This window comes from Cynocephalus volans, chromosome 3, assembly GCF_027409185.1.
Source record: "Cynocephalus volans isolate mCynVol1 chromosome 3, mCynVol1.pri, whole genome shotgun sequence".
Taxonomy (NCBI): domain Eukaryota; kingdom Metazoa; phylum Chordata; class Mammalia; order Dermoptera; family Cynocephalidae; genus Cynocephalus; species Cynocephalus volans.
In genome coordinates, this window is record NC_084462.1 from 1145048 (window position 1) to 1160352 (window position 15305).

At 54.0% G+C, this 15305-nt stretch overlaps 1 protein-coding gene across 1 annotated transcript; it reads left to right on the forward strand.

Annotated features, from left to right (window-relative positions):
- Positions 1-1615: 1615 nt before the first annotated feature.
- On the forward strand, positions 1616-10744 carry CYTH2 (cytohesin 2). The gene is made up of 12 exons (XM_063088947.1): positions 1616-1814; positions 2681-2828; positions 2932-2998; positions 4033-4151; positions 4963-5043; positions 5570-5682; positions 5864-6012; positions 6557-6668; positions 9845-9921; positions 10053-10124; positions 10221-10375; positions 10485-10744. Exons 1-12 carry the CDS (start codon positions 1796-1798, stop codon positions 10570-10572), a joined length of 1200 nt encoding a protein of 399 aa, XP_062945017.1. The 5' UTR covers positions 1616-1795; the 3' UTR covers positions 10573-10744.
- Positions 10745-15305: the final 4561 nt, after the last annotated feature.

The window sequence follows — 15305 nt, forward strand, 5'->3', positions numbered from 1 at the left end:
ATATAAGTGCCCAACAGGCTGGGAGCCAGCGGCCGAGGGAACAAGTGCCAGGGAGGAGGAGAATACGTCCCCACCCCTGTGTACCAGACCGAGGGCAGGTACTGTCATTGCCCATCAGCCTGCCCAAGTGCTGCATCAACTGAGGTCCTCTTCCTGGTTTCCCCGTCTCCTTTTATCCTTCAGAATCCCCATGTAATAACCGGATGGGATTAATTAGCTGGCTGCTCTCCCAGCTCAGGGTGTCTCGGGTAGGGACTGGGGACAATGGAAACACAGGGGTGGGGAAGGATATCAAGTTGGGGGTGAAAGGGCAGGGAGGGGATTCTGTTCAGAAGAAGAGAGAGTGGGGGAAGGGCTGGCACAACCTGGGTCTCCACTGGGGAGGGCAGGCCCCGGGCCACTCATAAAGGTCAGTGAGGGGATTAGGAGGCTCCGTGTCTAATCCGATAGCTTAACCAGGGCCTGGCCCCGAATCCGTCCCCACCTGCCCAGCCCAGAGACAGCGAATGATGACGAGGCCCAGACATAATGGGGACCACTTCAGTCCCGATTATGGGCCTGCCCACCTACAGGGGTGTCCCGGTTCCCCATCCCGGCAGACCCCTGCACCTGCTTTCCCTGCAAGGAAGGGAAACGAGAGGCTGGGGAAGGGGAGGGGCCTCAGATGTGGGATGACCTGAGAGGAGGGTGGAGTTTAAGAAGGGCAAGAGTATGGGTGGAGGTTGGGGGACTTAAAGTGAGGGAGCTGGAGAGGGGAAGGAATCAGAGTGGGAGGATGCTGAGGAAAGGGGAGTTATCTTAAGGGGAAGATGCTTGGGGAAGGAAGGGGTCTTAGGAGAAGGTTGCTAAGCTAATGGGAGTAGTTTAGGGGAGAAGCCAGAGAGGCAGAAGGCGCCAGGAAGGCGGAGCCTGGGCTGTCACCAAATTTGGCATTCCCCGATTGTCCTGTTCTCCATGACAAGTTTCGAATAGCTCAGCATTTGGAAGAAGGAACAAGTCTTCTCACCACTCCTTGACTCTGTAGAGTCTGAGGGGGATGAAGAGGTCATGGAGGTGGTAAAGGTCTGGAGATCGGAGGAGCCTGAAAGGAGAGAGAAATAGCCAGAGAAGGGAGGCAAAAGAAAGGCAGGCCAAAGCTGCTCCTGGTTGCATGGCAACCGCTGCCGTCAAAAGCCAGCGTGGCCTGCTAGGTGTGGCTCACGGAAACAACCCATAGTTTCGGACCCGCCCCCCCACTCCTGGCAACAAGACGAAGTGCCGTCCGCTAGCAACGCTGTAGGAGAGGTGGGGCTGGGTTGACCTATTCTCGAGTGTCCAGGGCCCTTGCGCAGGCGCAGTCCTCTCTGCTTCGCATAGCCCCACCCCCATGCAGCTCCTTCCCGAGGCTTCTCATTGGTGGGCAAACCTGCCAAGTGGTTTCTTTTGTTTCGGAGGCAGGGCCTGGAACCCTGCCTGTACTCCGATTGGCCCCACAGGCCGTCTACCTCCAGCCGGACATTGCTACTTCTGCTCCTTGTGGGCCTATTGGCCCTGGAGGACGATCCTTTGCTGTTGGGGGCGGAGCAGATGAAAGGGCCCACCGTGGATTGGACGGTGTCAAAACGAGGGGCGGTTCTTACTGGCCGGGCGGTTGGGCGGCGAAGAGAGAGTCTTTTCAGCGCTGAGGACTGGCGCTGAGGAGGCGGCGGTGGCTCCCGGGGCGTTTGAGCGGGCTCACCCGAGCCCGCGGGCCAACGCGGATCCAGGCCCAACCGGCGGGACCGCTCCGGACTCCCCGCGGGCCTTCCTAGCCGCCATGGAGGACGGTGTCTATGGTAGGTCGGGGAGGGGCGGGGCCGGTTGGGAGCGCATGGAGCGTTTCCTTCCCAAAGTTCCCCAGAGAAGGGTCCCTCCCGGTGCTCCCTGCGCGGAGCCGTTCGTCCGCATCGTCGTCTCGCTTTTGTGGGGTGCAGGACGGGCTTCCGGCAGGGCCCGAGAGCGGGGCGTTCCAGGCCATTGTTTGGTCCCAGCCTGTTTCCGGTGGCGGCGGGAGGGGGCGGGATGGAGCGACCGAGGCGAGGCAAGGGCGGAACCATTCCCGCTGGAGTGGCCGGGCGAGCCCAGTGCCCGCTGGGTGCGGGGAGGGGTGCTATTGCGGGGGTGGGTGGGGAGAAATCTTGGGGGCTTCCGAGATCCCGCTAAGGCGGGGCGGGGGCTTTTGGTGCCCCGCCCCCTTTTACAACTCTTAAAACCTGTCATCAGCTTCCTCTGCCATGGATACTTTTCATGGACCAAGGAGTCCAGATGCCCAGGCCCGTCTTTACTCATCGCCTAAGAGTCCATAACCCTAGCTACCTTGCTAGTAATGGAGTCAGAAAATCGAAGCCTCAGCCCCCATCCAAGTAATGGACCTGGAAGTTCAGGCTCCTAGCCCTTTCTTCCCCAGACCTAAGAGCTCAGGCTCCCACTCCCCTTCCCCCTCAGTCCGGGTCCCAAGGCCCCTCCTCCTCCAGGACGCAAGGTTCTAGATCCCCAGCCCTTCTTTCCCTGGACTGAAGAATCCAGGTCCCCCGTCCCTTCTTCCATCAGACAGAGGAGGCCCCATCTTCATCCTCCTCCACCTACGTCCTCCCCTAGACTGCAGGATTCCAGGTTCCCAGCCCCCAGAACTGACTTCCAAACCCTGATCCCCCACCCTCAGAGCCCCCAGACCTTACTCCGGAGGAGCGGATGGAGCTGGAGAACATCCGACGGCGGAAGCAGGAGCTGCTGGTGGAGATCCAGCGCCTGCGGGAGGAGCTCAGCGAAGCCATGAGCGAGGTGGAGGGTCTGGAAGCCAATGAGGGCAGGTGAGGGTTGGGGCAGGGAACTTGGGGGGCATTGGGCCAGGCCAGGGATGCCCAGGCATTGACTCTCTGCCCACCACATTCACCTTGCTCTCTGTTCCTGCAGTAAGACCTTGCAACGGAACCGGAAGATGGCAATGGGTCGGAAGAAGTTCAACATGGACCCCAAGAAGGTGCTTGGGGCCACAGGGCTGGGATCAGCAGGGCAGACATCCAAGCAGAGAGTTGTGGCACCTCCAGGTTCCAGAAGTGTGATGATTATGGTCTAGTCTAGGCGGACAGACTTAGTCCTAATCCCTGGACTCAGACATTGGCTGTCCATTTGCTCTATGAACACTAACAGAGTGTTCTAGCCTCCTGACTTTTGCTTGTGTTCCCTGCCTGGAAGGTCCTCTTCCCCTTTCCATTTGTATTTCTGGATGCACTTCTGGTTCCAAGAGGAATTCAAGTCTGGTAGAGGTTATGTACAAAGTGACATGCACAAAGGAGGGTTGACTGTGACAGAGGAAGGTATTAGAGCTGTGGACACCCAGAGGAGCGAACCTGATGGAGCCAGGGAGGGCTTCCCTGAGGAGGAGATGTTCAGGTCAGGTTTGAAGAATGAGTAGGTGTTTACAGGAGGAGAAAAGATATTTGTTAACTTAGTCATTCGTTTAACACCCATTTTCTGAGTCCTCCTGAAGGCCTGACCCTGTGCTAGGCAATGCTGGGGACCCAGAGAAGAGTTAGACCCTGACCTGTCCTCAGGGAGCATGGATGTCTTTATACACAAATACCCCAATCTAGAATGAGATATAGCTAAAATGGAGAGGTCTTCATGGCACAGAGAGGGCCAAAGAAACCTCTAACCCAGCCTGGGGCTTAGTGTTCACAGCCCTGGAGGGACTGCTGTCTGCTAACAGTTTCTTTATTCTTCATGTTGGAAACAATTATAGTTTGTTCAATCATTCAACAAACATTTATTGACCATCTGTTCCTTGCTGGACCCTGTTATTGATGCTGGAATTAACGAAGCAAAGGCAGGGAATAGGCCATGAGGTGCAAAGGTGGGTAGGATGGTATTTAAGGACCTATGAGAAGCCTGAAAATGAAACCTGGCCCTACTCTGTTGAGAGTGGGGGTGGGTTTGGATACTGAGGTTTCCAAGGAGGTGGGAGCAGAATGGCTTTCTGGGCCTCAGCATTAAGACCCAGCCCCCACCTACTAGGGAATCCAGTTCTTGGTGGAGAATGAACTTCTGCAGAACACACCCGAAGAGATCGCCCGGTTCCTGTACAAGGGTGAGGGACTGAACAAGACAGCCATTGGGGACTACCTGGGAGAGAGGTAAGACTCCAACTGAACTCCTGCTGGGCCTCTCCCCACCGCCCCATGCACCCAGCTTCTGCCCTTACGTGCATGGAACAACCCTGCAGCTTCCCCAAGGAGAGGCCCTGATAGACCAGCTGTCCAACTGGACTGTGACAGAATGGATGCCCCAAGGGGTCTTGTGGAGACCAGAACCATCCATTTTTGTCTGGGGACAGTGGAGAACATATGTGAGTGTCATGGAAGTATGAAAACCATGTGTGGATGACAGGTGTGCTTGAGAACTGTGTGGACAGCTAGGAAGTGTGGGGATCATTGGCAGATACCTAGGGAGCATGGGACCTCTGTGGATGTCTAGGGATTATGGGGGCCATCTGGAAGTCTAGGGTATATGGAACTGGAATTGGGTGTTTGGGGGCCATCTGGACATCTGGGGATCATACAGATTTGTGGACATCTGGGGCATATGGGAACTTTGTGGATGTCTGGAGGTTGTGGGGGCTATGTCTGGACATGTGGAGAGCATGGCGGTCATTTGAGAGATGTGACTGTAGGTGGTGCACATGTCTGCTGTGATTCTCCCAACTGTACAAAGGTCCAGCCAAACCAGGGTTCGCAAGGCACACATTCCTCCCAAGAGTGTGTTCTTAGCATCCCCGACCGGGGGCCAGGCCTGTGATAGGGCCAGGCAGAATGTTGTAGCCATTGTAGAGGGGCAGCTGCTGTTCAGAAGAGGGGGCACAGCTTCCCCAACGCTTTGCCTACTGTCCACTCCCACTCCAACCTCCCCATACTCCTTCTTGTATGTGACTTTGTTCTGCCCTGCCAGGGAAGAGCTGAATCTGGCAGTGCTCCATGCTTTTGTGGATCTGCATGAGTTCACCGACCTCAATCTGGTGCAGGCCCTCAGGTGAGGGGGAAGCGGCTGGAAGGGCAGGAATGTACCTGTCAGGGCTTTTGTAGTTGCAAGTGATAAACTTTACTCAAAACAAAAACAAAAGCAAACAAAAACTAGAGAATTGATTGCCTCATGTAACATAAAAGTCCATGGATAGGGTCTATAATCAGGCATAGCTGTATCCAGGTTCCCAAATGGTGTCAGAAAGCCAACTTTCTCTGACTCTTGGTTGTGCTTGCCACTGTGTTGGCATTACTGTCTGTAGACCCTCCTCCTACATGATAACAGAAGTTCCTGGTAACCAACAGACCTGTTTTATCAACCTCAGCAGAAAGGAAGAGGCTATTTCTGTATAGATCCACCAAAAGTTCCATGGCCAGTGCTCATTGGTCAGGTTGTGTCACGTGTTCATACCTGAAACACCTACTGAGGCTAGAAGGTTTGGATTTCTTACTGGCCAGTTTCTAACACAGGGACTGAGAGTGGAGAGGGGGTTTTGCCAGCCCTGGCATTCATACCTGGCCCCTCCCTAACGCAGGCAATTTCTATGGAGCTTTCGCCTCCCTGGGGAGGCCCAGAAAATTGACCGGATGATGGAGGCCTTCGCCCAGCGATACTGCCTGTGCAACCCTGGGGTTTTCCAGTCCACAGGTGGGGTTTGGACTCCTAGGTCTGAGGGAGGAGGTGGCTGGTACTGCTGGGTCAGAGGGAGTAGGAGGCAGGGGGCCCAGCCCCCTGAGTCCTATGGTAGAGGAGTCTGGGTCATGGTGACAATAGGTTTTGGGGGCCTGGGACACACCTGAGTCGTCACCACCTGACCTATCTGGTGCAGACACATGCTACGTGCTGTCGTTCGCCGTGATCATGCTGAACACCAGCCTTCACAATCCCAACGTCCGGGACAAGCCAGGCCTGGAGCGTTTTGTGGCCATGAACCGGGGTATCAACGAGGGCGGGGACCTGCCTGAGGAGCTGCTCAGGGTCAGGCCCCCCCTTTCCTGCCCCTCAGCCCCTCTGCCCTGTTTGTCTTTGTGCCACATACAACCTCCCTGGGGTCTCCCAGTGCCTCAGCTATCCACTCAGGATTACTGACTGCTGCCCCTCCCACAAATGGTGTGATCATGCCACCTTGTACATTTCTTTTCTCTCCTCCTTTTTCTCTGGCTGTTCCTGCCTTTGGCTCTCTGTCTCTCTCAGGCTCTGGCCTTCTGTTTCTTGACCTGTTTTTCTTCTCTGTCTATGGCCCTCTGACTTTTTCAGGGTTTTGGTCTGTCTCATTCTCCATGTGTCTGTTTCTCTGAGAACTTAGGCTCTTCCAACTGTTGTCTGTGCATCTTTTCTTTCCTCCCTTATCCTCCGCAGGGCTCCCTCCACTTTCCTTCTGCTTTCTCTTCCTCCCCAGCTTGCTCCTCTCTCCATCCTACCATGGGTTGCTCGTCCCAGCCATGAACCCCCCTACCCCCTAGTACCCCCCGCCGGAAGGTCCCAGGGACCTGGAATTGCTGACCTGGCCTTCACCCCTCAGAACCTCTACGACAGCATCCGAAATGAGCCCTTCAAGATTCCTGAGGATGATGGGAATGATCTGACCCACACTTTCTTCAACCCGGACCGGGAGGGCTGGCTCCTTAAGCTGGGTACGTCCCCTCCTGACCTTGCTAGCTCTCTCTGCAGGGGGAAGTTAGTGGGCCCAAGCCCTGGACTCAGTTTCTGCACATACCTGCTGTGTAACCTGAGGCAAGTGATTTGACCTCTCTGAGCCTCACATCTGAAAAATGGGGCTGAAAACAAGATCAGGATTGTGTGCTGGGCCCAAGCACAGGGCCTAGCCTATAGTAAGTGCTCCCTAACCCCTTTTCTTCACCCACAAATGTTTATGGAGTCCTTTCTCTGTGCCAGGTTCTGATCTAGGTGCTGAGGATGCATTGAGTACTAGATAGTCCCCATCTGGTGGGCACATGTTTATGCAGGATGCCCTCTGCCACAGTTAACAGAAAATCCAACCCAAGGGTATCGAGCCCCTGGGAAGCTGTTATCTCCCTTGGCAAGAACTCCCAGGGTCTCTGCAAGGCTCTTGCATCAGCCCCCACAGTCTTGGCCTCATCATCAGGCCAGCAGCACAGTGGCTGTTCCAGGTGTCATACCCTCCCCAGATCATCACCCGCAGGCAGAAAAGCATGTACACAAGTGAGAAAACCTGTCCCAGAATCCCCCAGTCGACTTCTCACCTGGTTGGATTGGCTCCTTGCTGGGAATAACCCCAACGTGCTTAGATGAATGGAGTCCCAGCTGGAGGGGAGTGGAGGGGTGGGGGCCAGTCCTCCTTGAAACATGAAGCACAAGCACATTTGGGGCCAGTAAGCAGAGATCATACAGGATCATAGCATGGTGGGCTTATCGTGGGGATTGCAGTCATTCTCAACCCTTGGCTGCACAGGAGACTCACCTGAGCACTGTTTAAAGCCTTGATAGCCCGGCCACAGACTCAGGTCATGATCTCCAGGGAAGGACAGGCCACCATTTTTAAATCTCCCCAGGTGCTTCCAATAATACATAGCCACAGTTGAGAGTCACTGGCTTGGAGCCATGCCTGGTAACACAGTAGGTTACTACGTGTGTGTTAGCTGTGACTTTTTGATGCAAAAGTGATGAGTGGGTCCTCCGAGGAGACAAAGATCTGATGAGGAAGTCCAGTCCAGTGCAAGAGGGGAGACCTCCCAAGAAAGTGGGAAGACCCAGAAGCAACTCCCAGTCCAGGGCAGGGCTTCCAGGCCAGGCTTCTTTTGCGGGGAGGGGCTTTGGTTTCCCTCCAAGTCTCAGGGTTTCCCCATGTGGAATTGTGCTATTAAATCAAAGCAAAACTGGCCGGCCCGTGGCTCACTTGGGAGAGTGCGGTGCTGATAACACCAAGGCCACGGGTTCAGATCCCTATATAGGGATGGCTGGTTGCTCACTGGCTTAGCGTGGTGCTGACAACACCAAGCCAAGGGTTGAGATCCCCTTACCGGTCATCTTTTAAAAAAATAAATAAATAAAATAAAATAAATCAAAGCATCACTTCCTCAGCAGGTACAAAGGTTTTCTGGTAAATATAAAAAACGCCAATCACTCTTACCAGCCAATACCCTGGTCCAGATCCCTGCTCTGGATCCAGGGGAGGCAGACAGGGCTGGGGGTCATTTAGACCTCTCAAGGCCTAATGGGGACCCTGGTAGTGAGTGGCCAGAAAGAGAAGCAGGACAGGCAGCTTCCCACCAGGAAGTAGTTCCCCTCAAAACTACTCCTATCAGAGTATGGTGCTGATAATACCAAGGTCCAGGATTCGATCCCTGTACTGGCCAGCTGCCAAAAATAAAAGATTGGCTAGTTAGCTCAGTTGGTTAGTGTGATGCTGATAACACCAAGGCATAGGGTTTGATCCCTGTACTGGCTGGCCACCAAAAAAAAAAAAAAATACTCCCATCTGCAGGAATTCTTCCCACTTTCCAAATGAGGAAACAGACTCAGTCACTGTCCAGTAGCCAAAGGACAGAGGTGGTCTTGGACCCATATGTCTGACTGGAGTGCCTCTGTTCCCCTTGTGGCAGTTAGAAAAAGGTACCCTTTCCTTAAAATATTTAAATACAGGAAAGGGGATTTGTTTTTTTGTTTGTTTGTTTGTTTGTTTTAAAAGATGACCGGTAAGGGGATCTCAACCCTTGGTTTGGTGTTGTCAACGCCACGCTCAGCCAGTGAGCGAACCGGCCATCCCTATATAGGATCCGAACCCATGGCCTTGGTGTTATCAGCACCACACTCTCCCGAGTGAGCCACGGGCCAGCCCTAGGAAGGAGGATTTGTGATGGCTAATAAAAGACATTATTACTGGTATTTAATCTTTCTTGGTCCACGAGGCAGGTCACCATGTCACAGGAAGATGTGGGCTCAATTGGGTCTCCAGGCTGGAGTCCAGAGAGGGCAAGGGAGTGTCCTAAGGTCACACAGCTAGTTCTGTGCTGTGGCTAAGATGAGCCCCCATGCCCACCTCAGGCCAAGGACTGGGGGGTTTTGTCATCTCCCTTGTGGGGCATCCTCCAGAGGAAAAATATTTTCACCATGGCAACAGAGGGCCCTCTCCTCTTAGGACATGTCCTGGGAGTGGGCTGGAGCTGAGCACCGACAAGGGAGTGTTCACAGCCACCATGGTGGGGCTCAGGGCCCTTGGCCTCCCCAGGAGGGAAAGGCTGTGGCCATTCCTCCCTCGTGGATGTAACTGGTTTTCTTCCCTCTCTCTCCCTCCTTTTCTCCCTCTCTCTCTCTGTGTCTCTCTGCTATGTTTCTCTCTCTGTCCCACTCCCTGTGCATTCCTCCCCGTGCCCACCCTATTTCTATCGTCTGCGGCTCTTGGGGGCACCCCATTCTTCTGCCTTCCCTTCTCCTGCACCTGATCCTGCCTGCTTTCTTGCTGTCTGCCCCAGGAGGTAGGTACGGTCTGTCTTACCCCCCAACACTAGACAAGGGGAGGGGGCTGCCCTGGCCTGGGCTCACAGGGAGGAGAGGACTGGGGATTCAGACTCCTGGGCCTGGATTGACAGGCATGGAAAGTGTGGAAACCACCCCCCCAAAAAGTGTGGAGCCCCAAGCTGGAGGTGGACCAATTCCTGGGGCCCGAACACTCCTACCCCGCTTGTCTGTCTCTTCCCACGCACTGGCTTTGTTCTAGGGCCTGAAAGCCCTGCCTTTCCTGCTCTGCCTCTCACTCCCCTTCCCCACCCTCCCAGAGGCCCTGTCCCCTCCGTTGAGCCCAGGCCCCCTCCCACCCCTTCCCTTTCAGGGGGCCGGGTGAAGACATGGAAACGACGCTGGTTTATCCTCACAGACAACTGCCTCTACTACTTTGAGTACACTACGGTGAGGGTGGAGCTGGGCTGGGCTCTATGGTCCCGGGAGGAGGAGCTGGGAGCCTGGACTCCTGGGGCTGGGGGAGGAGGGGCTGGGGTGAAGATTTGGAAGTCTGAGTTCTGTCCAACTTGCTCCTTCAGGACAAGGAGCCCCGAGGAATCATTCCCCTGGAGAATCTGAGCATTCGAGAGGTGGATGACCCCCGGAAACCAGTAAGACACTCTCCATAGGCCTTCCTGCCAAAGTGGGGGGCATCTTCTGGCTCCAGGACTGTCTGTTACCTACTGCCTCTCTTCTCATCTCCCCAGAACTGCTTTGAGCTTTACATCCCCAACAACAAGGGGCAGCTCATAAAAGCCTGCAAAACAGAGGCAGATGGCCGGGTGGTTGAGGGGAACCACATGGTGTATCGGATCTCGGCCCCCACGCAGGAGGAGAAGGATGAGTGGATCAAGTCCATCCAGTGAGTCTGGGCTGTGGAGTCCTGGGGACTGGGCTTCTGGGTCTGAGGGAGGAGGGGCTGGGGGCCTGGACTCCTGGGTCTTCATCCTGGAATCCCTCCCCTTTTGCAGGGCAGCTGTGAGCGTGGACCCCTTCTATGAGATGCTGGCAGCGAGGAAGAAGCGGATTTCCATCAAGAAGAAGCAGGAGCAACCCTGACCCCCTGCCCAAAACTCCATTATTTATTACAGAGCTGCCCCACCCAGGTGGCCTGGGCCCCTGGGCCCTGGGGCTGTGGATCTTGGTTCCCATTTGGAAAATTCACCACCTCTAGCTCCTTGCTCATTATTTGTAATTAACATGCTGTTGGTAATCTTATTATTTAACCACTCATGGCCTGCAGACACCCTCATTTCCTGGGGTTTACCGAGCTAAGGTATGTGGCAGAGCCAGCCAGTCAGCCAGCCAATCCACTTGACAAGGGCCAGAAGCGCTGTCTAGTCAGAGACACCTGTACCCACCCATCTCTGTGGGTAGCTCACAGTGCATGAGGGAAGGGTACCGAGTGTGGCCTCAAGAGGTCTGTCCTGGTGGGTCAGTTCTGGTTTCACCCCAAGCCCTGCAGGGGTGAAGTAGAGGTAGAAGTTTAACATGGAGAAATTCCTGTTAAGTTAGAATTGGCCAATTGCAGGGGATGGCGTGTAGAATGCAGGGATCCAGGGCAAAGTCTATCATTTATTCTGGACGTTACTTGACAGCCATCAGCTGGTTCCCACCTTTGCTCTCATGGGGCTTGTGGTCTTTGAGAGGCAGCAGATAATACCTGATGGGGTTGTGAGCAGTGTCCTGTGCTTTGAGGGAAAACTAGAGCTGGAGGAGCATAAAGGGGACCTTGTAAAGAGAGTCGGAAGGATGAGTTGTCTGTCAGAAGTGGGCTGTGCCCTGAGTACAGACAGTGCAAGGGCCTTGATCATGGGATGTCCCCGAAGTGGGCTGGGCCAGGCATAGAGGGTGCCGTGGGCATGCCTGGGGTGGGGCCTGGCGTGAGAGGACAGGACTTTGGGCCAGTGCCATTGAGCCTGGTTTGTCTGCCACCAGATGATCAGTCTTATTTGGAGGACATTTTATGTCAAAGATAGGGCTCAGGACTTGCGTTTTGAACATCTTTCCTGGGAATCTGGCAGCCTCAGCAATATGAGGACCACCTCTTTGAAGGTGAAGTCTTAGTTTTGGAATACCCCTGGGCCTCGGATTCGGGCCTGTCCCCTTTTGCCCTCCAGTTGGTGTATGCGTGGTGTCCCCAAAGAGCAAGGTTTTGCGGATTGCTAGGTGGGATTGGCAGGTTGGGAGATGCCATGTCGCTCTCGCTCGCCTGCCATTGGAGCTAAGGCCTTTGGTAGGATAAACTAAAACTCCCTGCAGGCCCTGGGATCTAGAGGTGGCTGAAAGTGCATCCTGTCGCACTGGGGCATACCAGGAGCTGTAGTTTCTCCTACACGTGTCCTGGAGTTGTCGAACACCCAGCTGAGTACTCCAGTGGGGTGGGGAGTATCTTGAGTCTCGGACTCGCGTCTTGAGTCCCTGAGTCCAGTCCTTGGCCACAGGTACCCACTGGCATGAAGGACTCCGTAGCACATTAACAACTCTGCCACCCTGAAAGGTGGCACCATCACCCACTGACACCGAGACTGTTGGACTACAATTCCCGGAAAGCTGTGCGGCACTGGTTGCCCCACCTACAGGAGAGCCAGTCTCGAGGTTCCCTGGGAGTTGTAGTTTCTCAAGCCTCCACTGTGGGGTTTACCTTAGTGTGGTCCCCTACCCTTGTGGAATTTGGGAAAAGAGGCCCTGACTGCCTTGACCCCCTGGGGCTGATGGGAAATGGAGTTCTCAAGTGAGAAAATGGAACTCCCAACTTCTCCCAAAGGTTCCAGTGTTAAGGAGTCATTGAACCAAGAAGGTCCTGGGAAATGAGGTCTCTGGATAAATAGAGGGTCCCACCACTATCTCACCCTTTTCTGCCCACCTTCATGGAACGAACCCATAGGTATCGTGTGCGTACTACATAGAGAAGTAGCTGGCTCTTTGGAGATGCAAGGCAGAGAGTACAGCATGTGCAGAGGCAGGAAAGGGCATGGTGTGTTGGAGTCACTGACACTAGGCAGGTGTGCCTGTGTGGTGGTGATAAGCAGGGGGTGGGGGAGTGGTAGGAGATGGGGTCAGAGGGGAGGCATATGGGGCTTGGTCAACCATGCTGGGGGCTTTGGATGTATCCTTAATATGGGAAGCCATCCAAGAGCCTGAAGCAGGAGTGTGATGTGTTTGGATTGAGGTTGTAGGAGGGGCCTCTGACTGCTGCAAGGAGAATGATTTGGAGGTGAGCAGAGGAAGCAGGGAGGTGAATACAGAGACTGTGCAGTCATCCAGATGCAGGATGGTGTGGCTGTGGAGGTGGAGAGACATGGACCCACATCAGACATTCTGAAAGAGGAACCGATAGGACTTGCAGAGAGCTGGGTCAAGTGGTGAATGACAATACCACTTACTGAGATGGTCAGAAAGGAATTTGGGGCGGGGGGTGGAGAATCAACATCGTTTTGCTTTGGCCAAACTTAGCTGGAGATGCCTATGGAACATTCAAGCCAGACTCAAGTCACCTCAAAACTGGCCTTCAGTTTCATCTCCAAAGTTTCTTCTCCCAAGGATTAATGACTGTGGTTTCCAACTCCTCCTCACCCATGACCCCAAACTCCCAATCCCCTTCTTACAGTTTGAACTGTGACACACACCCTGCCCCAAATTCATATATATATATTTGTGGCTGGCCTGTACAAGGATCCGAACCCCTGACCTTGACATCATCAGCACCACCTCCCAGCTAACTGAGCTAACCAGCCAGCCTTAAAATTTATGTGTTGAAGTCCACACGCCCAGCATCTCAGAATGTGATCTTCTTTGGAAATAGGGTCATCACAGATATAATTAATTAAGATGAGGTCATTAGTGTGGGGCCTAATCCAATGCGGGTGTCCTTATAAAAGGGGGAAATGTTGACACAGAGACAGACACATAGGGAGAAGGCCATGTGGAAATGAAGGCAGAGATCTGAGTGATGCATTTACAAGCCAAGGAATGGCAGAAACTGGGAGACACATGGAACAGATTCTCTCAGCCCTTTGAAGGAACCGGCCACTGACACTGGTTTTGAACTTGTAGCCTCCAAAACTGTGAGATTAATTTCTGTAGTTTAAGACACCTAGTTTGAGGTACTTTGTTATGTCATCCCTAAAGAACAAATACACCCCTCCTCCCCCAAATCCAGGAGTCTAGGTCCCCAACCTCATCCTTCAGACCCAGGAGTTGGGTCTCCAGGCCCTCCTCCCTCAGACTCAGGAGTCCTGGCCCTCACTGCCTTCCCTGGCTTGGTTCCATGCAGCACCCACCCTCAACAAGCATGTCCTAAGATCAGTTCAAGCAGCGCCAGGTCTACCAGCAGAGATAGTATTGTGAAGAGGCAAAAACTTAATCCTCTCACTCTCCCTTTCCCCAATCCTCTAGGATTTACATGTGACCCTAATGCCCTCATCACCTTAATTCCTAAGCCAGAGTCTCTAGCATCCCAGCTGGGTACCCACTCCTTTCCCCTTCCCTCCTCTCTCATCTCAACTACATCCCTCCAATATGCCAGTAATCTGGTTCCAAGGTAATAGGGGACAGGTCAAGGCTAAGAAATCAGAGATGCAAAGACAGACCCACTCAGAGGGAAAAAAGACAAGCTGGAGGCAGAAACAGTCTAGGGGAAAAAGAAGAAAAAAACAGACAGGGATGGCGGTTTAGCTCATTTGTGCACAGTGTTATAACACCAAGATCAAGGGTTCAAATCCCCATACTGGCCAGCCACCAAAAAAGAAAAAAGAGACAAAAACACAAGGTGGAACAACATAATAGAGACAGACAGAGGTGACAGGGAAACACAGACAGAGAAAAAAGTGGAGACAGGGAGGAACTCAGACAAAGAAATACAGACAGGGAGGAGACGGCCAAACAGACAGAAAACACAAAGTCAGGTGGAGACCAAAACTGGGGCAGGGTGAGACAGGGAAAGGAAGGGACAAAAACAGAGAAATGTGAGCAGAGACGCAGTTAGGGCGAAGGCAAGAGATGAAAATGTCAGAGGGGATAGAGGGTGCCATGGAGAAACTGGTAAACTGAGGCAGGGCTACCATGGACAGGGAGGTCAACCTTGACCTTCGAGGGTCAGGCAGTGCCATGTAAGAAGGTATATGGGATGTCATGGTCCAGTGTGGCCATCAGCAGGTCATTTCTGTACCCCAACCCCATCAGCCCCTGACCCTGAGACAGCTTCTGGCCATCACCCCAGCCCGCTTTACGGAAACAGCTCTCATCACAACCCGCCACCTTCCCCAACCCTCACTGGCTCCATGTCACCTCTTGAACTGCCCACTGAAGCTGCAGTCAAAGTAGGGCGATGCGTACACCAGACACAGAATGGAAACAAAGAAGACAAGAAGCTGGGGCCTTGCCACTGCGTGGGCATCTCCACCTCCCTGAGCTTTGATGTGCCACCTACCAAACAGGGCTGTGAGGATGGTGCCTTCTCCTGGGTAGCACTCACTCCCTGAATCCTCCCCTCCCTACTTCTGAAACACACAGGCCCCACACGTTCCTCCAAAAAGTTGTTTTTGTCTTTTTTAAATAATGTGAAAATGCCACGCGAAGGATTGGACGAGAGGCCCCTCCAGGGGCCAGGCTGGGGAAGCAGAGACGCGAGACGGGGGTGTCCAGGTCCCCAAAGCCTGGGGCCCCTGTCTGGGGCCCAGAGTGGGTGAGGAGGGACCCCTGCTGTGTCGAGGGGCTCCAGGCCCAAAAGAGTTCAGTTCAGTTCCAAGAAAGGTGGCTCTCCAGGGAGGGTGAGGGGCATCCTGCCTCAC